General features: G+C 38.3%; 1 protein-coding gene and 1 non-coding gene across 9 annotated transcripts in view; one reads left to right on the plus strand and one right to left on the minus strand.

Moving 5' to 3' along the window:
* Positions 1-27,563, plus strand: part of PATJ (PATJ crumbs cell polarity complex component) — a 411,472-nt gene that overhangs the window by 220,065 nt on the left and 163,844 nt on the right. For all 8 annotated transcript variants that reach the window (XM_066376436.1, XM_066376440.1, XM_066376442.1 and 5 more), the window contains one exon: positions 15,356-15,552. In XM_066376436.1, coding sequence (XP_066232533.1) covers positions 15,356-15,552 — 197 coding nt within the window. The remainder of the gene's footprint in view (positions 1-15,355; positions 15,553-27,563) is intronic.
* Positions 16,246-16,353, minus strand: LOC136401940 (U6 spliceosomal RNA). The gene has a single exon (XR_010750863.1). It is a non-coding gene; the product is annotated as a U6 spliceosomal RNA (small nuclear RNA).

A 27,563-nucleotide genomic window follows, 5' to 3' on the forward strand; every position in this document is an offset into this window, starting at 1 on the left:
AGTGCTTCTTTGAATATTTGGTAGAATTCACCAGTGAAGCCATTTGGCCCAGGGCATTTGTTTGTTGGGAGTTGTGTGTGTGTGTGTGTGTGTGTGTGTGTGTGTGTGTGTGTGTGTGTGTGTGTTTGACAGAGACAGAGAGAGAATCAGAGAGAGGGATAGATAGGTATAGATAGACAGGAAGGGAGAGAGATGAGAAGCATCAGTTTTTTGTTGTGGCATTTTAGTTGTTCATTGATTGCTTTCTCATATGTGCCTTGACAGTGGGACTACAGCAGACCAAGTAACCCCTTGCTCAACCCAGTGACCTTGAGTTTAGGCTGGTTGATGGTGACCTCGGGGTCTCGAACCTGGGTCCTCTGCATCCCAGTCCGACGCTGTATCCACTACCCACCGCCTGGTCAGGCTTGTTGGGATTTTTTGATAACTGTTTTTATCTCATTTGTTGTAATTGGTCTGTTTAGGTTTTCTGATTCTTCAAATTGATTTTTGGAAGATTATGTGTTTCAAGGAATTTGTCCATTTCACCTAGGTTGTTTAATTTTTTGGCATACAGTTCTTCATAGTATTTTCTTAGAATATTTTGTATTTCTGTTTTGTCAGTTGTTATTTCTCCACTCTCATTTCTAATTTTATTTGAGTCCTCTCTCTTTTTTCTTGGTGAGTCTGGTTAAAGGTTCATCAATCTTGTTTACCCTTTCAAAGAACCAGTTCTTGGTTTCATTGATCCTCTGTATTGTTTCTTAACCTCTATGTCATTTATTTCCGCTCTGATCTTTATTATTTCCTTTGTTCTAATTGCTCTGGGCTTTACTTGCTGTTCTTTTTCTAGCTTTTTTAGATGCAGGTTTAGGTTGTTTATTTGAGCTTTTTCTAGCTTCTAAAGGTATGCCTGTAGTGCTATGAACTTTCCTCTCAGTACTGCTTTTGCTGTGTCCCATAAATTTTAAATTGTTATATGCTCATTATCATTCATTTTTAGGAATTTTTTAATTTCTTTTTTGATCTCATTGTTAACCCATTCGTTATTTAATAACATGCTATTTAGTTTCCACATGTTTGCATATTTTTCAGTTTTTCTGTTGTAGTTGATTTTATTTCTAGTTTCATGCCATTGTGATCAGAGAAAATGCTCGATATGATTTCAATCTTTTTAAATTTGTTGAGACCACTTTTGTGTCCCAACATGTGGTCTATCATAGATAATGTACCATGAGCTGCTTTAGGTTGAAAGGTTCTGAAAATATCTATTAAATCCAGTTGATCTAGTGTGTCCTTTAAGTCTGCTGTTTCTTTGTTAATTTTCTTTCTTGAGAATCTATCTAGTGATGTTAGTGGGGTATTGAAATCTTCTACTATTATAGTATTGCTGTTGATCTCGCCCTTTTTATCCATCAAAGTCTGTTTCATATATTTAGGTGCTCCTATATTAGGTGTGTAGATATTTATAACGGTTATATCTTCCTGTTGGATTGCTCCCTTTAGCATTATGTAGTGATGTTCTTTATCTCTTACTATAGCCTTTCTTTTAAAGTCTATTTTGTCTGATAAATAAGTATTGCTACCTCAGCTTTTCTTTTCATTTCCATTAAATATTTTTTTCCATCCTTTTACCTTTAGACTATGTTTATCTTTTGTTTTGAGGTGTGTCTCTTGTAGACAGCATATGTATGAGTTCTGTTTTTCTTATCCATGCAGCTACCCTATGTCTTTTGATTGGATCATTTAATCCATTTACATTTAAGGTTATGATTGAAATAATAAATTGCTGATTCAATCCTCTGCTTCATCCAGCCTGCTTTTAATTCCTTCTAGTGTAGTCTTCATTTCTGATATTGTATTTGTCATTTCTGTCTGATTCTTTTTTATGATTTCAATGTCCTTTTTGATGCCTGCTATCTCTTTATTGTGCTCTTTATGTCTGTCTATTGTTGCTCCAAGGTCCTTGAGCATCCTAACAATCATTATTCTAAACTCTGCATCCGGTATCTTGGTCATTTTCTTCTCATTTAGTTCTTTTTCTGGGGATTTCTCTTGTTGATTCATTTGGATTGCATTTCTGTCTTCTCATTTTGTCTGTGTATAGGCTTCTCCTTTGGATGTGCTGTTTGTATAGCTAACTGACTATAAGGTTGGTGTTGTCTTCCTCCAGCTTTCAGTTGTGTTGTTTCTAGATCTTCTTGGGTTGGTCTCAGCTGTTGTTTGTAATCTGCTGTGGGCTACTTGTCTGCTGCTACAGATGTTTTTGCTATTTGTATTAGCATTTTCTATGCGTTAGCTGGGTCAGGTGTGAGAAGCCCTTCCTTAAGATACCACTCTAACAAGGGTTGTTAAGTCCTGAACTGATGCTCTCTATATCTGGCTGCTGGATGTGCCAGCCCTGGACTTTTCTGGCTGGAACCTGGCACAGACCAGTGGGGTAACTGCTTATGACTGGCCCTTAACAACTTTATTGGAGCTACAGACAATCCAGAATTTGTGGCTGCCTCCGCTGTGCCCAGATGTCATAAATATCAGCTGCACTCCTTGGCTGGCTTTTATCTACTCTTGGCCAGTGTGTGTGGCCTCTCTATTCCCGAGGTGTGGTCTGTCCACCACTGCTGCAGCCACCTCGGGCACTGCCACCGCCAGGCAGTAATGCGGGCCACCCCTCACGTCTGCGGGATCCTTGTCTCACCGGGCTCTGCCCCTTGTAGGCGTGTGGGACAACTCACTGGGTTCTGCCTTCCGCTACCACCATGCAGGCCGCCCCACTGAATGCCGTGGCCCTGCTGCCACAGCCAGGCCCACCCACCATTCGAAGTTACTCAGCAGCATGTGTGTGTGTGGGGGCAGTGTAGCCCAGACCTCAGCACTCAAAACCTGTGTCCCTGATGCGCCCCCTTCTTCTAAGTAACTCTTTGCACTGACTGGAGTAGGAGAGCCTCTGGTGGGCGGGGTAATTGCTTCCCTTTGCTGGTGTTGGTTGTCCCAGGAAAAATGGCCACTTCAGGTTTGAGGAATGACCCAGTACAAGAGTCATGGTGGCTGTCCCCCACAGTCTCTCCCTGTGCCTCCAAGACTACACTCTCTTGCAGCTCCCGTCCTCTCGGTGCTCCGTGATCCTGGAGCCCGAGGTAAGTGGCTGTGAATGAGGTTTTCTGCTCTGTCCCTTTAAGATGGAGCCTGGGTCTGAGAGTTCTGTCTCACTCTTGCAAACATTAACCCTGCTCTTCTTTCAACTAAATACTGTCCATGCACCTTTTCTAGTCTCTGACGCTCCAGGCTAGGGTTCTGGTCCTGGGGCTAGGGCACACAACTCTGGGCAACCTTCCCCACCATGAGAGACCCTCTGGGCTGCCACTCGCTCCTGGTAGCGAGGCAGCCATTTCTGCATCTCCACCCCTCCTACCAGTCTCAGTGTGGTTTCTTCGGTGATGCTTGGTTATAGATTCCTCTTAGTTTAGTCCAAAGTTGGTTTTTCAATATGATTGTTCCTAAGTTAAGTTGTAATCCACTTTGGTTCTGGGAGGTGGGAGTTGTAATGTCCACCTACTCTGTCGACATTTTCTCTTCTCTGCAAACTTTGTATTTTAAATCCTAGCTTTACCATTCTCTAGTTGGGTTACCACACAAGTTATCAACCCTTTTTTAGTTTCCTAAACTGTAAAACTGAGGATAATGATACCTATCAAAGAGATTTTTTTATAAAGATTAAATGAGTTAAATTATAGTCAATTGTGCCCTGGCCGGTTGGCTCAGCGGTAGAGCGTCGGCCTGGCGTGTGGGGGACCCGGGTTCGATTCCCGGCCAGGGCACATAGGAGAAGCGCCCATCTGCTTCTCCACACCCCCTCCTTCCTCTCTGTCTCTCTCTTCCCCTCCCGCAGCCAAGGCTCCATTGGAGCAAGGATGGCCCGGGCGCTGGGGATGGCTCCTTGGCCTCTGTCCCAGGCGCTGGAGTGGCTCTGGTCACGGCAGAGTGACGCCCCGGAGGGGCAGTGCATCGCCCCCTGGTGGGCAGAGCGTTGCCCCTGGTGGGCGTGCCGGGTGGATCCCGGTCGGGCGCATGCGGGAGTCTGTCTGACTGTCTCTCCCTGTTTCCAGCTTCAGAAAAATACAAAAAAAAAAAAAATTATAGTCAATTGCTTAGAACAATATCTAGCTGTTACTATTATATTTATCTGTAGTTCTCATGTTTCTGTGTTTGAGTATTTATTTCTATTTATAGGTCCATATGATATTATCAAATTTATAACTGGCATTTTAAAAATACCAACTACATGTAAGAGGAAAGTCTGTTTATTTGTTGTCATGCCAAATGTAGTTTTTTATGCTGGCATGTTTTCATTATTTTCTCTGTGGGCTTTCTCTTGAGATGTGCCCCTTACTACTGGAGTTTATGTGCTATTTTTTTGGATTAGTTATGGTCTTTTTTTCATATGCTTTTACTTCTCCAATCTGCATGTGCTGTCAGTGAATTAAAAATGGTTACTGAATAAGAAAATTAGATTGGCTGCATATCATAATCTGATTATTTAAAAGTGGGATTGTTGTATTTAATGTATAGGAAAATGTATTTGAAATATTTTTATGTAAAATATTATTTTTATTATTTGGAAACAAACCAGGTAATGAAATGCTTCTAAAGTTGAATTGGGCCATTATATACAGTATGTTGAATATTTTCTATTAAAATACTGGGCAGTTGAATTAGCGTTTTTCTTAGGAGAAAGACTCTGTTACCTGAGCAACACCTAATATCCTATGATGATAGGAAAACACTCTGAGACCATACTAGAGCATTCTTACTAGCTTTTTGGATAGGGAAAAAGCATTGATGCTTTAATACAGAATTATGAGCAATTGGGATTGATTGATTGATTGATTGATTGATGGATTGATTTTTATTAAGTGAGAGGCAGGGAGACATACTCCTGCATGCACCCCAACCTGGATCCACCCGGCAAGCTCCCTATTAGGCAATGCTCTGCCTCCACAACCGTGCTATCTCAGCTCCTGAGGTGAGGCCATGGAGCCATCCTCAGTGCTGGGGGCCAAATTGCTTAAACCATTTGAGCCATTCTACAGGACAGGAGAAGAGAATGAGAGAGAGAAGAGTGGGGTGGAGAAGCAGATGGTCACTTCTCCTCTGTGCCCTGACTGGGGATCAGACCCAGGACTTCCACACACCCAGCTGATGCTCTACTGCTCAGCCAATGGGCCAGGGCCCGGGATTCCTTTCTTAAGGTAATATTGTCATGGGGCTAGAAAATCCATATTCAAAACAAGCATTTTGTTCATCTGAGTCAAAAGTCTATTCTCTCTCTCTAGAGTTTTTCTAGGCTGATGTTTATTCTGGGGAACTTGGGTAAATCCTGGTGCCAAAAGAAAGAGGTTTCTTATCTCCTAACCTCTGAGTGTTATTTAGAAATGGAAATGCATCCTAGATTAGGATGTGAACTACTGTCACTTAATTACACATGTAAAAGTCAATAAAAATCAGTATAAAGATTGGCTGTTTATTACAAATATTTCTTGGCATTATCAGTAATGGGTATATAGTAAGATTGTGGATCATTATAACACTTTTAATATTTTAACACTTTTAATATTTTGTTGCTAAAATTTAGTAGTGATATATGGTGGGGTGTGTGCAGGAAACAAAGTATCAGTTCTTTAGACTTTATTTTTCTTAATTTTAGAGGAGAATTTTAATGGCTTCAAATAAAATAATATTCTTTATCCTACTTCTTTAATATATTTTAGTGAAATTGAACCCCCACATATTCCCTTCCCCACCCACTGGTTGCCATGGTAACAACTCCCAGCAGCCCTCAGAGCAAATGCCAGGCAGTGTGGGGTCCCAGTCTGAGGGAGCCTCATGTTTAATGCTGCAGAACTGGTGGTGCTGACTCAGCTGTACACCAGAGGAGCTATACTGTGATTTCTTTCTTCAATTCTGAGTTCACAAACTGGCATGCAGTGTGTTGATTTTTCGAAGATGCAAGTTCAGTTTTGCTTTCCCTCCACACACTAACTGTGTTTTCCTTCTCACCTTTTGAAATTTTAGTTCACCTTTTATTATCCCTGCAGAGCAGAAATAGTTGGTAATGGAAATTACAGGAAACTTCTGATATTTGAGAGGGAGGGAGGCAGCTATATGTGGTAGGGTAGGAGAAAAAGGGGGAAGACGTTGAGATTGAGATTCTAAAGCAAGCTATTATATAGTCAAAACAAATTTCTTACTTAATCCTGAGTACAATTGTGTTGCCAGAGATAGGTCTATTGAGATTAGTTTTGTGAAAGGCATATTTAACGCCTGCTGAAATTTTGGTTATCTGTGAACTTTATGGTTGGCTGTCATGATTGCTCTAGAAAAAGTTTTTATATTATATGGGAGATTAAGCTATTATTTACAGATATTGCGGCCCATGAAAATCATCTAAGAAACCTTATTACAAAGAGAACTCTACCCCATTCCAAAACCTTACCCCCAACTCAATGCCTCAGGATCTCAGCTGGTGGATCCTAGTTACAATTCTATTTTTCAGGCTCTTAGGGTGATTTTTAGGTATCCTGCCTGGCAAATAATCGAAGGAGACTATGCCTGTGTTTCATGTCCCTTAAGGGAGACTCTTATTATTAAAAATTCTACCAGTCTAGCAATAGCTATGGTGTGATTAGGAGAACACAGAACCTGGATCCAAACACTGGCCAAATCTTACCTCATCTCTCTAAGTACCAATCCACTCATCTGCATATGGAGGTGTCTGCAAAGGTGTGGGAAGATTCAATGACATGGGAAACTTTGAAATGTTTCTTTTATATAAGGAAGTATTATGAATATATGATGATTCTCTTTTTTTGTGTGTGACAGACAGAGAGAGACAGAGAGGACAGATAGGGACAGACATACAGGAAGGGAGAGAGATGAGAAGCATCAGTTCTTTGTTGCAGTTCCTTAGTTGTTCATTGATTGCTTTCTCATATGTGCCTTGACCAGGGGGCTTTAGCAGAGTGAGTGACCCCTTGCTGAAGCCAGCAACCTTGGGCTTCAAGCCAATGACCTTTGGGCTCAAGCCAGTGACCGTGGGTCATGTCTATGATCCCAGGCTCAAGCCGGATGAGCCCACGCTGAAGGCGGTGAACTTGGGGTTTTGAACCTGGGTCCTCAGCATCCCAATTCGAATCTCTATCCACTGCGCCACCGCCTGGTCAGTGCGAAAATATGATGATTCTAAAGATAACTTCCTTAACTAAGGAGCAAAATGTGAAGTCACTTTTATTTTTTAAAATGTTGACGCCTGACCAGTGATGCAGTGGATAGAGTGTTGGCCTGGGATGCTGAGGACCCAGGTTCGAACACCAAGGCTGCCGTCTTGAATGCAGGCTCACCAGCTTGAGCCCAGACTTTGCTTGCTCTAAGCCAGGGGTCAGGAACCTATGGCTCACGAGCCAGATGTGGCTCTTTTGATGGCTGCATCTGGCTTGCAGACAAATCTTTAATAAAAAAAGAATAACGTTAAAAATATTAAATATTCTCATGTATTACAATTTATTCATTTCCTACTGCTCATGTTCATGGTTGTGGGCGGCTGAGCCAATCACAGCTGTCCTCCGGGACAACACCAAATTTTTATTGGATAATGCTTAACATACACGGGTCGTTGTGTGGCTGTCACAGAATTACATTTTAAAATATGTGGCATTCATGGCTCTGTCATTCAAAAAGGTTCCTGACCCCTGCTCTAAGCCCAAGGTCACTGGCTTGAGCAAGGAGTCACTGGCTCAGCAGAAGCCCCTCTGGTCAAGGCATGTATGAGTAAGCAATCAATGAACAACTAAGGTGCTGCAACTATGAGTTGATGCTCCTCATCTCTCTCCCTTCCTATGTCTCTTTCTGTCCTCCCTGTTTCTCTCGCATGTGTGCATACTAAAAAATGAAATTGTTATTGACACCTGACTTGTGGTAGAGCTGTGGATAGAGTGTTGACTTGAAATCCTGGGCTTGCCTGATCAAGGCACGTAAAAGAAGCAACTACAAGTTGATACTTCTTGCTCCTCTCTCCCTCTTTTCTTCTCTCTCCTCTCTCTAAAATCAATAAATAAAATCTATTTAAAAATTAAGAAAATGTTATTGGAGAAATTTAACATGATTTTGTAGAGAAGGAATTGAACCACTTATTAGAAGACTTTAGTTTCTTGCTATAGATTAGCTTTATAACTGTATACAGGATCTTTATTTTATAGTCTTCTTTCTTTCTTTATGAAATGGAGTCTTCTTCAGTGTTCTTTCTCCCAAGGAGTTTTGTAAAGATAAGCTTATTTCTAATTGTAGAATACTAATCATGCACTGTAAAATAGCTTATGACGCATTTTAATTTATTCAGTAAACATTAATAGACTCTTTTTTGGATATTATAGGGATACAAAAATTACTAGAACACAGTCCCCGTCTCCAAGGGCTCAGTCTAGTGGGAAGGGCAGACATTCCTGACAATAATTAACAATGGGAATAGCTCTAGAGCTGGATAAATACCAGGTATAAGATATTTCAGGTAGAAGGTTGAACTTCAGTTGGACTCGGGAAGCTGAGAGAAGGCTTCCCCCAAGTATATGACCTTGACACTGAGGGTTGAGTCATGAGAATTTGTTATGAGGCTTCATGCACAGATCCAGTTCATGACTGTGTGAGTAACTCAGTCAATCGATCAGTGCAAGGAATCTATTATGGCTTCACAGACACCAAACCCATAACTCAAGGACATGATGTATATAATACAGGAGCAGTCAATGAAGGACAAAACTTTGAGAAGACTTACAGGGAATGGGAAGAGGTGAAGAGACACTAGAGGTCATGGAAACCAAGCAAAAGGTCTCCAAGGAGGAAGTGGCCAGCAGCGTCAGAAGTTGTAAAGAAGAAAAATTAAAAACTGAAACAGCTCATCAGATTTGTCTTTTAGGAAGGTTTTGGAGCCATCACTAAAAAGTAATGGGTGTCACCAAGGGGCTCCCTGTGCCTCAAGAATTAATTCAAAATAAGAAAAAATAACAAAATAAAATAAAATGAAGTCCAAGGTAGGAGGGTGCTTTAAGAGAAGGTAGCTTTATATGATTTCTTGGTTTGTTTTTTCTGGATTAAAAGTCTCTCATTCCATGATATGGTGAAAACATTGCATTTAAACTTCCTAAGAGTTAGACCCTATCATTTTTTAAGCCTCTTCTAGTTGAGTCTAAATAAAAATTGTAGGATAATTTGAATTCGGAGGTCGGAAAACCTTAACAATAAAAATTTAACTGAAGATTGTTTAAAGAGCATATGTGTTACAAGCATTTGGTACTTTTCTTGTTTTATTGCTCTTTCTGTGTTAGGATGCATTGAAAAAAAATGATAAAGATAAACCTTTTTGCTTTTCAAGTTTCTTTGGTTTAATAGAGATAATTTTAAAAGAAAATGTACATTTTGTTATTTGTTTTTCTGAAGGTCTTAATAGGTTTTGTTACCTTTGAATCCAAATCTAAAGGAGAAATTATTCTTGTATTTCTTTTAACTGAAAGAATGCATTATCTCTGAAAATGTTTTGTTTCTAATGCTTTTAGGTCTCTGTCACTTTTTTGTCTCATTGTTTGGGGCATTGGTTTAATAGTATAGCATAACAGTTGAAGAAAACCTTAGAAACCATTCTTTTATACTTTCAACAGGCAAATATTGCACACATTAACCACCTAATATATACCTGGCACTGTTTTAGATACAGAAGACAGCAGTGAGCTGCATTTACAAGGAACCTCATAAAGTTTATATTCTACAATAGGGAAGTAAAAATAAATCTAAAAAGATACTTTCAGATAGTACTGTGAAGACATACAAAACTGAGTTTGTATCCTTATTACCTCAATAGCTGGTGACCTTTGGGCAATATTTAACATGAGAATCTTATTTCCCACACCTAGAATGCAGAGATGATGATTCTTATCTGATAGAGTGATTTTTAAGCATGAAATGAAAAATTATATTGAAAGATTAAGACACTTGCCCTGGCTGGGTGGTTCAGTAGGTAAAGCATTGTTCCAGCACCCTGAGGTCCTGGGTTCAGTCCCCGGTCAGGGCACATATGAGAAGCAATCAATGAGTGCACAACTAAATGGAACAACAAAGTGGAACAATGAGTTGATGCTTCTTTTTAATTTTTCAATTACAGTTAACATACAATAATATATTATGTTCAGATGTACAACATAGTGAATAAACGTTAATATAACTTACGAAGTGACCAACCCATATCTAGTACCCATCTGACCATACACAGTTATTACAATATAATTGATTATATTCCCTATACTGTACTTTACATCTTCGTGACTATTTTTATAAATGTCCATTGCAGCATTATTTATAACAGGGTTTGCTTTTTTTGTGGAGCTTTAGCATGTTGAGCTTACCCTCTCCTCCCATAAATAATAATAATAATAAAATACATCAAGGAGAGCTAAGTAACTCATTTGTTCATGTTTAGGCAAATCAAGTTGGAGGAAGTTGGATGCTGGATCATTGGAAATGTCAACTAAAATGAGGTTTTTGGCGTTAAGCATTGAAGATTTTAACCAATCGATTAAGAGTTCACTAGAGTATCTAAAATACTCAGTGTAGTTTGCAGACATTGGTGGTTTTCCTGACAGCTCAGTAAAATATGAATAGATGGGTGACTTCAGTTGCTGATATTTTTATTATAGCTCTTATCTCTTTAAATTATAATTAATCATATGTATTATTGTCCCCAATGATTGATTTTAAGGTCCTTACAAACAAATTCAATAATTTGTCCTTTATGTCACAAACCTGACATGAATTTGGATTCAGTTAATATTTGTTAATTGAATAAATGGGTTTATAGTAGTGAGATTACAAAACATTGGCCAGAAAAATAGGGCTGCTGATTTCAAAAATTCAGGATAATAAATCTATAATTTAGTCCCTTAGTGGGATATTGATAAGAGAACCAATTTTTGAAGGTCTTTTAAGCCTGTGGATAGGGGTTTCTTTGTTTTGTTTTACTGTGGTAAAATATACACAACTAAATTACCATTTACACCATTTTCAAGTGTACAGTTCAGTGGCATTAAGTACACTCACATTGTTGTACTACTGTGACTACCATCCATTCCAGAACTTTTTTTCATCTCCCCAAATTGAAACTATACAAAGGGTTAAAGGGTTTTAATTCTACACTTAAATAGCATGCAATTTTAAAGCCACCTCAGTGGTCTGTGTCCCATGGGACAAACACTAGATCCAGTGGTGTAATTCTTCCAAATCTGCAGTGATTGTCCTGGCAACTCCTTAATATGTAAAACTCAGAGATGAGAACCTGGGAGAAAATGAGGCCAGCCCCTCCTCTAATGATTCTCATTGGAGGACTGTGTGCCTTCTTCATGCCATTGTGGGAGAACCATTGCTCCCTTTTACAAGTCTGAATTTTCCTCAAGATAAATAAAGTTAAGAAAAGAGTTGCTTTGTTGCTAACTCAATACTAACTTGAAACTTCAGCATAACTAAGCTATGGAAACAAAATCATAGTTGTATTTTACCCCTAACATTATTTAGACCCAATGTCCCAGGCATTTTTAAGTAACATCTGTTTTGAAGGTAACAACCTCATTTTATAGCGAGAGAGACAGAGTCAGAGAGAAATGGGGACAGACAGGAAGGGAGAGAGATGAGAAGTATCAACTGGTTGTTGTGGCACTTTAGTTGTTCATTGCTTTCTCATATGTGCCTTGACCAGGGGGCTCCAGCTGAGCCAGTGACCTCTTGCTCAAGCCAGCAACCTTGGGCTTCAAGCCAGTGACCTTTGGGCTCAAACCAGCAACCACAGGGTCATGTCTATGATCCCACACTCAAGCCAGTGACCCTGTGCTCAAGCTGGTGAGCCCGTGCACAAGCCGGCAACCTTGGAGTTTTAAACCTGGATCCCCACCATCCCAGGTCAACGCTCTATCCACTGCACCACTGCCTGATCAGGCAACCTCATTTTATAAATAAGAAATCTGCAGTTTGTAGAGGTTCAGTGACTCGTCCAAGGAACCAGTGCTTTAGCTAGGGATTTGAACTGAATTCTGACCCTTTTGCCCTTACTTTCTACTTTTCCTTCCACTATAATTAATCATTCTAATGTGTTAAATTTGTGTCTTTGTATATTTGCTTCCAAAATATATATTGTGTGTTTTTGTGCAGTAATCTTAATTTGTATAAATGGTATTGACCCCATTCTAGTTTTCCTCCTTTTCATTCAGCACTGTTTTAAAATCCCTCTCTGTCAATATATACAATGAATTTCTTCTCACGGCTGATAGTACACTGTTACGTTCATTCACCAGATTTCATATATCCTCTTCCAGTGATGGACACCTAGATTACTCCCAGCTTCCTGCCATCTCAAATCACATTGTAATAAACATCAGCCAGTTGCCCCTTGAGACCTGTATAAGAATTCATTAGGATATATATACCCAAGAGTGAGATTGCTCGTTGATAGAGTTTGTGTATGTTTAATTTGATTAAGTAGTGCCAGACTACTCTCCAGAATAGCTACACCACTCAACACTCCCACCGCAGTGTGTGAGGATTCTGTTGTCCTCCTGTCTCCACTAGGCTTAATGATCCAATTTTTGGATGTTTGCCAGTCTAATAAGTGTAAACTGATATTTTAATTTGCATTTCCATAATTACTAATGAATTTGAGTGTCTTTTCACATGTCTGTGAGCCTTTGGAGTTTTTTATGTCTTTTGACCAGATTTCTATTGGGGTTCTCTGTATATTCCCCGTTGGTTTTTAAATAGTGCAAATAACTTTTGTTACATTATTTTTATTTCTAAATTTAAATTCAGAAAGTACTTTCTGTTTCAATTCACCAAGAGTTTGGAGTTTTTGAAGAATCTTAGGTAGATGTTATACCTTCTCAGAATGCTTTTATTCATCTATTAATATGATCTTTCTGTTATTCTAGTTTAGTTTATGAATGTGATTTTCCTTGAAAAATTTCCTGATGGTTAACTATCTTTGCATTCCTGGACTACACTCTTCTTTATAATGTATTGTCATATTGAATTGTACGAATATGTTTTTCTTATGTCAGATAATGATCAAATATTTGGCTATATCATAGAGGTCAAATTAAATATTTTTTAATTGACTCTTGAATTAAAATACTTTTTAAAAAAACAATTTTTGTGTCCGTGATTTTAAATAAGACTACAATTTTCTTTTCCTGACTTGTCTTTATTTTGGAAACAGTATCAGAATTATACCAGCCTTAAAAAATGGGGCAGATGCAGTGGCACGGTAGATAGAGCGTCAGACTGGGATGCAGAGGACCCAGGTTCGAAACCCTGAGGTTGCCGGCTTGAGCACGGGCTCATCTTGTTTGAGCAAGGCTTACCAGCTTGAACTCAAGGTCGCTGGCTTGAGCAGGGGGTCACTGAGTCTGCTTTAGCCCCCCAGTGAAGGCACATATGAGAAAGCAATCAGTGAACAAGGAATCAATGAACAACTAAGATGCTGCAATGAAGAATTGATGCTTCTCATCTCTCTCCCTTCCTGTCTGTCTGTCCTTCTCTCTGTCTCTCTCTCTCTGCCTCTGTCACCAAAAAGGGGGGAGGGGCAGATAACTTTTTGTACATTTTCCACATTTTGGAACAGCTTTACATGGGATAAAAATTTATTCTATTTTGAAATCTGATAGAATTCAAATGTACATATCTAGGACTGGGATATTTTTGAAAGGAAATGTCCTTGATCATTTCAGTTTCTTTAATAATTATTAGTCTGTTACAGTATTACATTTATACTTGTACTAAAAGTGGCATTTTAAATTTTTTGAGAAATTTGTTATATTTTAAAGTGTATCAACATTTAGTATATTTATGTACTATTAATGTTATTTTAAAAATCTGTCTGCAGTTAGTTTCCTTTTCTTATACTAAATTTATTTTTCCTTGATTATTTTTTGCAGAGCCTATCTTATTAATGTTTTCAGAGAACTATGTTTTACTTTCATTGACTTTTATGGTAGTACTTCCATTTAGTTTATTATTTTATTTGGTTTGGTGGTGATGCTTCTGTTTCATTAATAGATGGTCTTATGTTGCTATTTTCTCTCTTCTTGTATTTTGCGTTTGCTAGGTGATTTTGTTGCATGGATCAATGCAATTGAAGCATAGCCATCCAAATCTTAAAATATAAAATAGGTAATTTTACCATAAAATAGAGGTAGCAAGGTGAGACAGAAGATTGAGTAAAAGAATTACAGGATGCCTATAAGCCATGAATCATTGAGTTCTTTCACATGTACTTTAGTTCATTTTTCCAGCATCCATGCAGGGGGTAATCCAATACCCATTTCACACATGAACTCCATAAATATAAAATAATATGTTGATTATTGGATATTGAATAAGTGGTAGATTTGTGAATTGAATTCAGAGCTAATCTCTAAACCAATGTTCTTAGATTCCCTTGTTTTTACTCACATAGCACTCAATATTATTTTGTTCTCTTTGTATACTTTTAAAAAATGCAATTATTTAGAATTAATTGTTGATTTCTTTTCAACTGGACTGCAAATCCATTAGAACAGGAACCATGTTTGTGTTGTTCAGAATATCTCAAAGACCAATTCCTTTGCTTGGCACATAGCTCACGCTTAGTAAATATTCTTTGTCTCCCCCCACCCCAGTTTTTTGGAGGGAATGCATGGAGGAGGCCTGGGTTTCCACCACATTGTTTTGCCCATCTTATGTGAGAAAATAGCACATGGAAAGTCTAGGCCAGTGTGAAACTGAGCAATTAGGGAAGGTTTTGTGGGTGAACTAACTTTCTTAGATATAAAATAATTTTTAACTGTATCCTATGCATAAGGCTATGAATGACCTCAAGTACTTCATTCTCAAAAAGGGACCATTCATTGTAGAGTAATCACAGTATGGATAGGGAAATGTTGGCATCTCTGTAATATAAATTTAACCACTGTATTTTTTTTTTAATTATATGAGAGGCAGAAAGGCAGAGATAGACTTCAGCATGTGCCCCAACTGTGATCTACCCAGTAAACCCACTAGGAGTGATGCTTTACGCATCTGGGGCCCCGCTCCAGCAACTGAGCCATTTTAGTGCCTGAAGCAGAGGCCATGGAGTCATCCTCAGTGCCCAGGCCAACTCTCTCAAACCGCTTGAACCATGGCTTTGGGATGAGAAGAAAGAGAGAGAAGGGGGAGGGGTGGAGAAGCAGATGATTGCCTCTCCTGTGTGTCCTGACCAGGAATCGAACCCAAACTACTGTATTTAACTTTCTTTTTGTCTTTTTTTTTTTAATAGAAAAAATCAGGCAAAGATATGCAGATCTTCCTGGAGAATTGCACATTATTGAACTTGAAAAGGATAAGAATGGACTTGGACTCAGTCTTGCTGGCAATAAAGACAGGTCACGCATGAGCATATTTGTGGTGGGAATTAACCCAGAAGGACCCGCCTCCACGGATGGACGAATGAGAATTGGAGATGAACTGTTAGAGGTAAGGGGCATATATATTTTTATTTCTCTTCTGGTAAGATGAAGAGGTACAGGGCATAGTGTACAATAAAATGAGGTGAAGGGGAAGAATGTTGACAAATTATATTTTCTTGAACTATTCAAAATAATTTTTTCAAGGCAAAAATAAAAGTCATATTGTTGCTTGCAAATGTTATTTGTTGCTTGAGTAAAAACTAATCTCTCAAAATAATTTAGGCACTCAAGTAAAATCTCATGGAAACATATTAAAAGACTAAGGCTTGTTTTTAATATTAATTTTAAAAAGTTTAAAACTAATTTTATTATTAATCTAATATTGTTAGTACTTATCAAAATGATCTGGGTTTTGAATTAACTATAATTATGACATTTGTTTTTGTTGTTGTCATTTAGTTTCTTGAGAAGGTGATAGAGCCAGTGAAATCTTGTGATCTGATTGTCAAGAATGGTTAATATCTGTGAAATTGATGATGTGGGTTAAGGCTGCATAAGTTCCTTATTTAGGAACAGGATAGAGATAAAAGAAGCGAAGGAGGTTACTGATCCTCTGCTAATTACTCTCTGGATGATTTCATAATAAACTGAAAGGCTATTCATATTTTCTTAAACTTAAAGTCAGGGTCTGTTCTGAGTTTAACATAGTTTGATCTTCATTTACTTGTTCAATTATTCATTCAGCTAATATATTTTTAGTAAACGTATGGAATGCTTCACAAATTTGCGTGTCACCCTTGTGCAGGGGCCAGGCTAATCTTCTCTGTATTGTTCCAATTTTAGTAAAAATATGGAATGCAGCTAATATTTTTTTAATATCTCTTAGAATTGGACACAGAAAAATTGATGAATATATTCAGTTCATATAAATAGCTCACAATCTAGAGAAAAAAACAGACATGACAAGATTATTGCACTACAAAATGAAAAATGTAATAATGGCAACAACTAATATATCAGTTGGTATCAGACACAGTAACCTCTTTTACTGGCATGCTGTTTGGCTTCTTAGCTTTTTGTTAACTAGTGTGCTCTCAACCTCCTGGAGAGAATGCTCCAATACTTGGTCATCAAGGGGAGTTAAATCACAGAAGCACCAAATGTCAGTCAGAATGCTTACTTAAAATGAGTTTATGATTTCCTCTTCAGATTCAGACTCAGAATACAATTCACTGTCGTTCACAATTTGACTTGCCTAATAATATCTGTAGCCAAAGCTGGTCAGACACAACTGTGAGACCATTAGTATCACCCTACTCCTCCAAACCTGATAGTTTCTCCTCATCTAAATCCTATTTCCACAAAAATGTCACGTTTTGAATTACTTTTCTTTTTTTAAGTGAGAGGAGGGGAGACAGTGAGACAGACTCCTACATGTACCCCAACCAGGATCCACCCAGCAACCCCTGTCTTGGGCCGATGCTTGAATCAACCAGGTTATTTTTAGTGCCTGAGGCTGATGTTTGGACCAATGAGCTATCCTCCGTGCCCGGGGCCAGTGCTCCAATCAACTGAGCCACTGGCTGTGGGAGGAGAAGAGAGAGAGGTTTGGGGGGGGGAGAGAAGCAGATGGTCACTTCTCCTGTGTGCCCTAACTGGGAATTGAACCCAGGATGTCCATATGTGGGGTTGACCTTCTATGCACTGATCCAGCTGGCCAGGGTCTGGAATTACTTTTCTTTTCATCTTCTGTTGTAATATAGCATCATGAAAACACTGACTAGCATAATCATCAAATGAATAAAAATCAAAGGTGACAGTATATATTAACTAGTATAATTCATTGCTTCAAGTTCATTTCCTTTGGCTAATGTTTATAGACTTCCTTAGAGATGAGACTTAAGTGACAGTGCTGGTGATATTAATGAAAACAAAAGCTAATTTACTGAGTTATTAATAGCACTCTACCTATGCACTCACACATTTGTATTCAATATTCTTAAAAGCCCTAGATGGTAAACACTATTGTTATCCTCATTTTATGGATAAGAAAACTGTATAAGTAACTTACCTAATATTACAGAACAAAATCACTACGTTTCAATAAGAACCCAGACTTGCTAGACCTAAGATCCATGCTCTTACCACTTGAAGTATACTGTGTTCCCCATGGTACTTCAACCAAACCCTATTTGTTTAGATCCATGAGAATTCTGATTTATGATACTCTGTTCTTTAGGAAATCATGCATATTTAATCACTTTGTTGTGTTATACGTGCCTGCACACAGATTTTTCTGCCTTGCATGGTATATGCAAATGTTCCAAAGGCTATAATTTGGAACATGAAGATTCTAGTTGTATTCTCTTTATTTCACTAGACTCAGGATGAAATAGCCCATGGGATCCAGACCAAAAGGAGCACTGGTATTTTATTTTTCTGTCTGACATTTTATTAGATACAAATGAGTTGTGTCTGCAGAGTAGTAAGTGTCTCGCAGGCCATACTCGAAGGTCAACACTGTGTACAAGGGCATAGAGCACTGGACTTAGAAAACCTACTTTAACTTGTATCAATTCTTTTGGTATTAGTTGCATTGTGGAAAGAGTTTAACAGAGCACCTGGCACTGTTAATTGGATTGTATTTCCTCCCTCACAGACAGAAACTTCAGATACCTGTTTCCCAGGCTAGAGGCTAGGAGAGCTCTTCTGGGTTTACACAGATATTAACAAATCGCCATATTGGACCCCTCCTACTCTTTCCTTTGACTTTCTGAATTTGGCTCTTTTGTTGCTATTCAGCAACTCTTCATTTGGAAATGAAAAGAGAAAGAAGACTAAACATGGCAATAAGTTAATGGCTCTCCACTCCCCTCAATTTCTCTTGTATAAAATAACAAGATAAAAATGTGTTTGAATACATTCTAACATCACATGGCCCTCGGTTTCCTTTATGAAATGGAAATTACTTATTCATTAAGCAGGTATCTCACTGTGCGTCTGTCATTTGGAGGCAGTCCTTGAACAGGGGGCTGATTTTACATTGATGAACAGACTCCATGGTACCTGTCCTCATAGAACTGACAGTCTAGTGACTGTATGACAGCAACCTCAGAGGGTGTGGTGAGAATTAATGAGAGAGGACAGTGTCAAGTTTTGCCATAGTATCCCCCACACAGTAATACCTTAATACATTTCCCGTGACATTTATAAAATAATATTTTGCATGGATCTGTGTGTTTCAGTTCTTTTTAGTTTATTTATATTAATGCATTTGTCTCCGAAAGGATGTCCCAGGGAAGTGGTCTTCTTACTCCTCAGCGGCTCCATGAAGCATTCTGAAAGGCGGAGGGAATGAGCAGATGCACACACTGGATTCTTAAGCCGTTATTACCCATCTTCTCATGTGACTTTTGGCTCTAGGTCAGGGATGACAAGGGGGAAAATTCCTGTGGGAAACATTCCCTGCTTTCTTTTTATAAATGAGAAAAAAATTTCAGTCGTTTCTCTGTGATGTGTGAGGAATTTGTATATAGCACTTGTATTCAATCCAGTGTGCTTTTGAACTGAGAAGAAATTGATTTCAGGATGAGTGCCAGGAAAGGTAAAGCCAGTGTTACTGCAGCTGTTCTTTGGCTAGTGCTGTGGGTGTATTAGGTGGTAGAAGGACACTGCCAGATGTAGGGGCACAAAGGGTGGGTTTTTAGATTATACTTACTAGATTTCCAGGTTAGAGCACATCTGTGTATTTGCTTATCCACCCACACTCCGTTTATTTTTGTGATTGCTCTCCTCAATTGAGGTAAAGTGATCCCTGTCTTGATTATTTTTACATTTGCTCCTATTACTTCTCATTATTGCTTTGTTGTTATTGTTAGGTTGTTACTTTGCTCACAGCCTCCTTTTATTTATAGTTGATCTGTATTGTTTTAAGCCCTAAATTGAGGCTAATTTATAGGAGGTAGAAAAGAGACTGGTCGAACATACATTGTAGCTTCTTTTAAGTCAGAAACTACTCTGCTAGAGCCCTGGTGGTGGCTGATTTTTGGCAGGACATTTGCCAGCAGTTTTGTTGCTGTGGGACTGTATTGTTGCAGTGAGAGAAGTCAGCAAGTGCTGTGAATCGATGGCCTGGTTCATGTATAAAAGAAATCTTACATTAAGCCCCCAGAAGACAATGACAATGTGATTAAATCTCAGCTTCTTTGCCCTTTATTGCAATGCAATGGGGGGAGGGGGATTCTGAATTAATTTCAAAAAACATTAGCATATAATTACTATGTAGACTGGAATGAGACTTACACTAATAAAATATTGGCTTTCCCTAAGCAATTAGTCCCAGAAAATGCACAGCCCTGGGCATGGTGCTGTCAAATGACTGGGATTTATTTATAATCGTCCCTACATTGCATGTGTGGGAAGAGAGAGCCCATAGTCCTGTGCGGGGAATTGGAGCGATTTGTCAGGTTAGAGAAGCAGCCAGAAGGAACCATGTTGGTGGCACAGGAAGTGTACAATTGATTGGGCTGCCATATAGAGCTGTGTCTTGTCTGGCTCCTGTGTTCTTCAAGACAGAGGAAGTACATTCCTTTTGTAACATTTACCTGCAGGCTAGCCAAAACTAAATCTTGTAATTTTGCAGGGGTATATGTTTAATTAAGAACTATTAAACATAAAAAGCATGAATAAATACATACAACTTCAGGTAAACTCAGATCTTACTGTATAGTAATATTTATTTAATAAAAGAAAAAAAAAACTGGAACCATAAAAGTTAAATGATTGACCCAGGTACCTGTAGCTGCTTTATTACAAAATTCCTCCTGAGGGCCTTTGCTACCACACTAGCCCCAACTGTTGACCCTTTACTCTCTGCTTGTTGCTGGTGAAAAGACTGAGATGCAGTTTAGCGACATAGCACAGTAATAAATAAATCACTAGCTTTTGTGCATCCACAGATAAGACACTCATTTACAGTCAAAAGCTTCTGTCATCTTAGATGGGCTCTTTTAGATTATTATCATACATGGAATTAATTTTATAAAGTATACTTCTTAATGCAATAATTATGCCCTAAGAGACATCACGTAATAAAATATCCCGTTGTAGAAATACTAGTTTACAGAACAGAAAATCGGGTAACGGATTTCTAAATTGAAAATAAAAATTTTTTTCTACAATTTTAACACAGATAGGTTTATAATAGCTAAAAGTGCAAAAATAAATTGATTGACCAATGTTTTTATTGTGGCAATGGTTTCATGAGTGCTAAAACATATCAAATTTTATGTTTTAAATGTGATTTATTACATACCTATTATATCTCAGTAAAGCAATTAAAAGATTGGTTGATCTAACGTGACTAAAATAAATACTGTAAGCAAGTCCTGAATGTGATCTTCCCATATGTAAAGCTACAGTCACCCCATTTTGTGACTCTTAAAATAGTCTGTAGCCTATATCACAACTTGGAAAGCCAACAGAAAAATGTGGTGCTGGCTGAGTGGTCAGTCTCGTCTACATAACAGTCATGGGGCCTCCGCTGTGTGTGCAACATTCTTCCTTTCTCAAAGAGCAGTGCTCCCCCCCCCCCAGCATTATATAGCATTGTAACCAATGGTCATCTGTATCTTGCTAGACTATCTTCCCTGAGTAATCTATTGTGTTGTATCTCATTTGAATTATAAAAAGATGTAGTATTGGGAATTGAGAGGCAGTGCTAAATTTTTTAAATGCATTCCTTCTCTTTTTGTTTTATTACTGATTTTAATTTATTGTGTTTACATAGATTCTAGTATTGCCCTGAATGCATCACCCCTCCCCCATATTACCCTCAACATCTCCCTTGCCCCCTACCTGATAATGCCTTCCCCCCTTCCCTTCAGGTTTATCCCATCCTATCATCCCCTTTCCCTCTGTCCTCTTTTCCTCTGGTCCCTTTGATCTCTCCTCTGTCTCAGTTCTGTTCCTCAGTTTACATTGTTCATTGGATTCCTCTTAGTGAGGTCATATGATATTTTTCTTTTTCTGCCTGTCTTATTTCACTTAACATAATAGTTTCCAGGTCCATCCATGTTGTCGCAAAAGGTAAGATTTCTTTCTTTTTCATGGCCCCATAGTATTCCACTGTATATATGTACCATAGCTTTTTAATCCACTCGTCCACTAATGGACACTTGGGCTGTTTCCAGATCTTCGCTATTGTGAACAATGCTGACATAAATATGGGGGTGCGTTTTTCCTTTTCAAACAGTGCTATGGTGTTCTTGGGGTAAATTCCTAAAAGTGGGGTAGCTGGGTCAAAAGGCAGTTTGATTTTTAATTTTTTGAGGAATCTCCATACCGTTTTCCACAGTGGCTGCACCAGTCTGCATTCCCACGAGCAGTGCAGAAGGGTTCTCTTTTTTCCACATTCTCGCCAGCACTTGTATATTGTTTTGTTGATGAGCACCATTCTGACTGGTCTGAGGTGATGTCTCATTGTGGTTTTAATTTGCATTTCTCTAATGCAGGAGTCCCCAAACTACTGCCGGCGTGGGCCTCATGCAGCCCCCTGAAGCTATTTATCCAGCCCCTGCCGCACTTCCAGAAGGGGCACCTCTTTCATTGGTGGTCAGTAAGAGGTACATCCTGTGCTCCTGGAGGACTACTGTATGTGGCGGCGCCGCAAAGCGCAGCGTTGCTCACGTACAGTACTACTTCCGGTGTCGCAGGATGCTCGCGTCACAGCTCTGGAAGTGCGTCATATCACTTGTTACAGCTAGCAGTGACAAATATGGAACTGGACACTGACCATCTCATTAGCCAAAAGCAGGCCCATAGTTCCAATTGAAATACTGGTCAGTTTGTTGATTTAAATTTATTTGTTCTTTATTTTAAATATTGTATTCCCGTTTTGTTTTTTTACTTTAAAATAAGATAATTGCAGTGTGCATAGGGATTTGTTCATAGTTTTTTATATAGTGTGGCCCTTCAACAGTCTGAGGGACAGTGAACTGGCCCCCTGTATAAAAAGTTTGGGGACCCCTGCTCTAATGATTAGTGATGTTGAGCATTTTTCATATGCCTATTGGCCATCTGTATGTCCTCTTTGGAGAAGTGTCTATTCATTTCTTTTGCCTATTTTTGATTGGATTGTCTTCCTGGTGTTGAGTTTTACAAGTTCATTGTAAATTTTGGTTATTAATCCCTTATCAGACGTATTGTCAAATATATTCTCCCATGTGTAGAGTGTCTTTTTATTCTGTTCTTATTGTCTTTAGCTGTACAAAAGCTTTTTAGTTTGATATAGTCCCATTTGTTTATCCTGTCTTTTATTTCACTTGCCCATAGAGATAAATCAGCAAATACATTGCTGCGAGAGATATCGGAGAGCTTACTGCCTATGTTTTCTTCTAAGATGCTTATGGTTTCACAGCTTACATTTAAGTCTTTTATCCATTTTGAGTTTATTTTTGTGAATGGTGTAAGTTGGTGGTCCAGTTTCATTTTTTTGCAGATAGCTGTCCAATTTTCCCAACACCATTTGTTAAAGACGCTGTCTTTACTGCATTGTATGCTCTTAACTTCTTTGTCAAGGAAGATACAAACAAGTGGAAGCATATACCATAATCAGGGTTAGAAAGAATAAACATCATTAAAATGTCTATATTGGCCCTGGCTGGTTGGCTCAGTGGTAGAGCGTCGGCCTGGCGTGCAGAAGTCCTGGGTTCGATTCCCGGCCAGGGCACACAGGAGAAGTGCCCATCTGCTTCTCCACCCCTCCCCCTCCCCTTCCTCTCTGTCTCTCTCTTCCCCTCCCGCAGCGAGTCTCCATTGGAGCAAAGATGGCCCGGGCACTGGGGATGGCTCCTTGGCCTCTGCCCCAGGCGCTAGAGTGGCTCTGGTCGCAACAGAGCAACTCCCCGGAGGGGCAGAGCATCGCCCCCTGGTGGGCAGGGCATCGCCCCTTGGTGGACGTGCTGGGTGGATCCCGGTCGGGCGCATGCGGGAGTCTGTCTGACTGTCTCTCCCCATTTCCAGCTTCAGAAAAATACAACAACAACAAAAAAGATGTCTATATTACCCAAAGCAATTTATAAATTCAATGCAATACCAATTAAAATACCAATGACATACTTCAAAGATATAGAACACATATTCCAAAAATTTATATGGAACCAAAAAAGAACACGAATAGCCTCAGCAATCTTGAAAAGGAAGAATAAAGTGGGAAGTATCACACTTCCTGATAACAAGTTATACTACAAGGCCATTGTACTCAAAACAGGTTGGTACTGGCATAAAAACAGACATATAGATCAATGACACAGAACAGAGGACCCAGAAATAAACCCACACCTTTATGGACAACTGATATTTGACAAAGTTCATTCCTTCTCTTAACTTTTACAGAACCCAATGAAGGTTGGTGCTATTTTAATTCCCTGTATTACAAAAAGGAGAACTGAGACAAGAAAAAGGCAAGATCACCATGTGAACTCTGGCTTTTCTGATTAAGGGCTTTGTTCTTAAGTTATTTAGTTCTGGCCTGACCTGTCCTGGTGCAGTGCATGAAGCTTAGATCTGGAATGCTGAGGTCACTGGTTTGAAATCCTGGGCTTTCCTGATCAAAGCACTCGTCTCCCTCTTTTTTCTTTCTCTCTTCTCTCTAAAATGAATGCATTTTAAAAAGAGAGAGAGAAAATGTTGTTTAGTTCTGTATTAATAGTGATTCTAGAAGGTAAAAAGCATATTTCTCATCATTTTAGAGATTGGGTAGATCTAGATTAATGTAGTAAATCCAGTACTAGTTTAAAATATCTGAAGTAGTTTCTCACAATGCATGTTACTCTTTTTATCTCATTAAAATTTAATGCTACTATGAATTCATCAAAAGACAAATGTAGTCATTAATTTTTTGTATGATTTGTTTGTTCTCATTTTCATTTAGTTCTGCTCTCATTTTTACTATTTCCTTTCTTATGCTGACTTTGAGTTGCCTTTGTTCTTCTTTTCCTAGTTCCTTAAGATGTGATGTTATGTTGTTTATTTGAGATCTCTCTTGTTTCTTGATAGAAGCCTGTAATGATATAAACCTCCTGCTTATCACTGCTTTCTGCATCCCAGAAATTTTGATATGTCATGTTGTCATTTTCATTTGTCTGTATATATCTTTTGAGTCTGCTTTTATTTCTTCTTTGGCCCAGTCATTTTTTAGAAGTATATTGTTTAATTTCCACATTTCTGTGTGTTTCTTTACTTTCTTTTTGCAGTTGAATTCTAATTTCAAAGCCTTGTGGTCAGAAAATATGCTTGTTATAATTTCAGTCTTTCTGAACTTGTTGATGTTAGTTTTGTGGCCCAACATATGGTCTATTCTTTGAGAATGTTCTATGTACACTAGAGAAAAATGTATAATCTGATATTTTGGGATAAAATGTCCTGTAAATATCTATTATGTCCCTTTAATTCCAATGTGTCATTTAAAGCTGAGATTTCTTTACCAATTTTCTGTTTGGATGATCTATCTAAAGTTGTCAGTGGTGGATTGAAGTCTCCAAGTATGATTGTGTTTTTTGTCTGCTTCTATTTTTAGATCAGTTAGTAGCTATTTTATATATTTTGGTGCCGTCTGGTTCGGTGCATATATATTAATTATATGTCCCCTTTATAATTGTGAAATGTTTATCTTTGTCTCTGGTTACCTTTGTTGTCTTGAAGTCAGTGTTATCAGATATTAGTATGGCTACACCTGCTTTTCTTTGGATATTATTTGCATGGAAAATCATTTTCCAACTTTTCACTTTGAGTCTATTTTGTCCTTGCAGTTTAGATGTGTCTCTTGAATGCAGAATATGGTTGGGTTTTGCTTTTTGATCCAATCTGCTACTCTGTGTATCTTTATTGGTGAGTTCAGTTCATTTACATTTAGGGTAATTATTGACATTTGAGGATTTCCTATAGCCATTTTATGTTTTGTTTTCTGGTAGCTCTGTGTCTTGTTTGGCTCTCTTTTTTGTTTCTGTCAGTTGTTTTTATTTGGTGATATTCCATACTTCTTTCCCCCATTTTTTCTTTTTCTTTTATTTTTTTAAAATATTTTTATCTATTCATTTTTTAGAGTGGAGGGAGAGAGAGAGAGAAGGCAGGGGAAGAGTAGGAAACACCAGCTCCTCTATGTACCTTGACCAGGCAAGCCCAGGGTTTTGAATTGGTGACCTCAGTGTTCCAGGTCGATGCTTTTATCCACTACACCACCACAGGCCAGGGTGTTTCTTCTTTTTTTAAGCTATATATTTCAGTAGTAGCTTTTCGTGAGTGGTTACGATTATTAAGAGAAAAATGTTCATATATACAAGAATCCTTTGTGTTATGAGTGCTTCTGCACTCCATCCTCCTTTGCTACTGCACATCTTTATCCTTTCCCCTTTATGTTATTGTTGTCACAGATTATCTTTGTTTTTACTGTGACCTTATCTGAGCCTTTTTATTTTTAAGAAGTGACAATTATAAAATTTAATAGCTGACTTGGCACAGTGTCATGAAGAAGTATTCAGTATTATAATGCTAGATTACAGTCACATTTGATGTCGATATGTTTTTACTGTGACCTTATCTGAGCTTTTACTTATAGTTTTTATTTGTTTTGTTCTTCATGTCTGGTCGAATAACAGAGTATTTCCTGCAGTGGGGCTTTTCTGTGACAAATTCTCTCAACTTCTGTATGCCTGTAAAAGTTTTTATTTCCCCTTCATATCTGAAGGATAACTTTGATGGATATAGTATTTTTGCAGGCAATTCCTCTATTTTTGAATGTTTCGGTCCACTCTCTTCTGGCTTGTAGAGTTTCTTCTGAGAAGTCTGATGATAACCTAATGAGCTTTCCTTTATAGGTTATGCTCTTCTTTTACCTAGCTGCTTTGAGGATTCTTTCTTTGTCATTGATTTTTGACAATTTTTTACAATGTGGTTTGGGAGAGGTCTGTCTGCGTCAAGGTAACTTGGTGTTCTGTTTGCTTCTTGGATGGAGGCTCTAACTCTTTCCATAGGCTTGGGAAATTCTTACTTATTATGTGTTTGAATAGGCTTTCCCTTTCTTCTCCTGATAGACCATTATTCTTATATTGCTCTTTATGATGGATTTAGACAATTTTTGCAGAACTCTCTGTTTTTTTAATTTATGAGTCTCTCTCCTTTTCTCTCTGTAGCATCTCTAGTTGCCTATCTTCAGTGTCACTGATTCTTTCCTCTATCTGGCTTGTTCTGTTAGCTAAACTTGCTGCCTCAATCTTTAATCCATGTATTGAGTTCTTCATCTCTGGTTTTAAAGTTTCAATCTCCTTGGTGAGGTATTCATTTTGTTCATTAATTTGTTTTCAGAACTCATTAAGTTGCCTATTGGTGTTTTCTTGCATCTCACTGAGTATTTTCAGAACTTCAATTTTGAATTCTCTATCATTTAACTCCAAGGTTTCCTTGTGATTGAGATTTCTTTCTGGAGATTTTTTTATTTTGTTTCTGAACTACATCTCTGTCTTGTGTAGCCATGGTATTTGATTTCTTCTTCCTTGATGGCATTTAAGAGTGGTATTGTTAAGAACCCTAACAAAAAAACAACTAACAAAATGAAAAATTAAAAAATATATACAATAAAAATTTTAAAACTTATGACAAGAAGAAAAGACATAGAAAAAAAGATAAAAAAAAAAAAACAAAGAATATCAAGAACAAAACACCCACACACACAAAAAGAATAGACATGAAAATTAGAGAAAATGAAATTCAAAAGAGAAAAAAGAATAAGAAGGAGAAAAACAGAAAAATAAAATTTCTTTTTGAGAGGTTTTTTTCATTAGGTGTTGCTGTATTACAAGTGTTAGCTCTGTAAAGTTTCTGAGCTTTTCTCCACTGAGATGTTGCTGTCTCAATGATGTAGGCAGGGCTCAGTTGTATTGGTGAGTGAGGTATGTTGTGAGGGCTTTACAGCTTTGCCTTTATGACTTTACAACTCTAGAAATGGTGATCTCAGGCTTCTGGGCACTCCTCCCTATGTCTCAGTTGTGGAGCACCTCTGTTCTTCAGGGGAGAGAGTGGCTC

Source organism: Saccopteryx leptura, chromosome 3 (assembly GCF_036850995.1).
Source record: "Saccopteryx leptura isolate mSacLep1 chromosome 3, mSacLep1_pri_phased_curated, whole genome shotgun sequence".
Taxonomy (NCBI): Eukaryota; Metazoa; Chordata; class Mammalia; order Chiroptera; family Emballonuridae; genus Saccopteryx; species Saccopteryx leptura.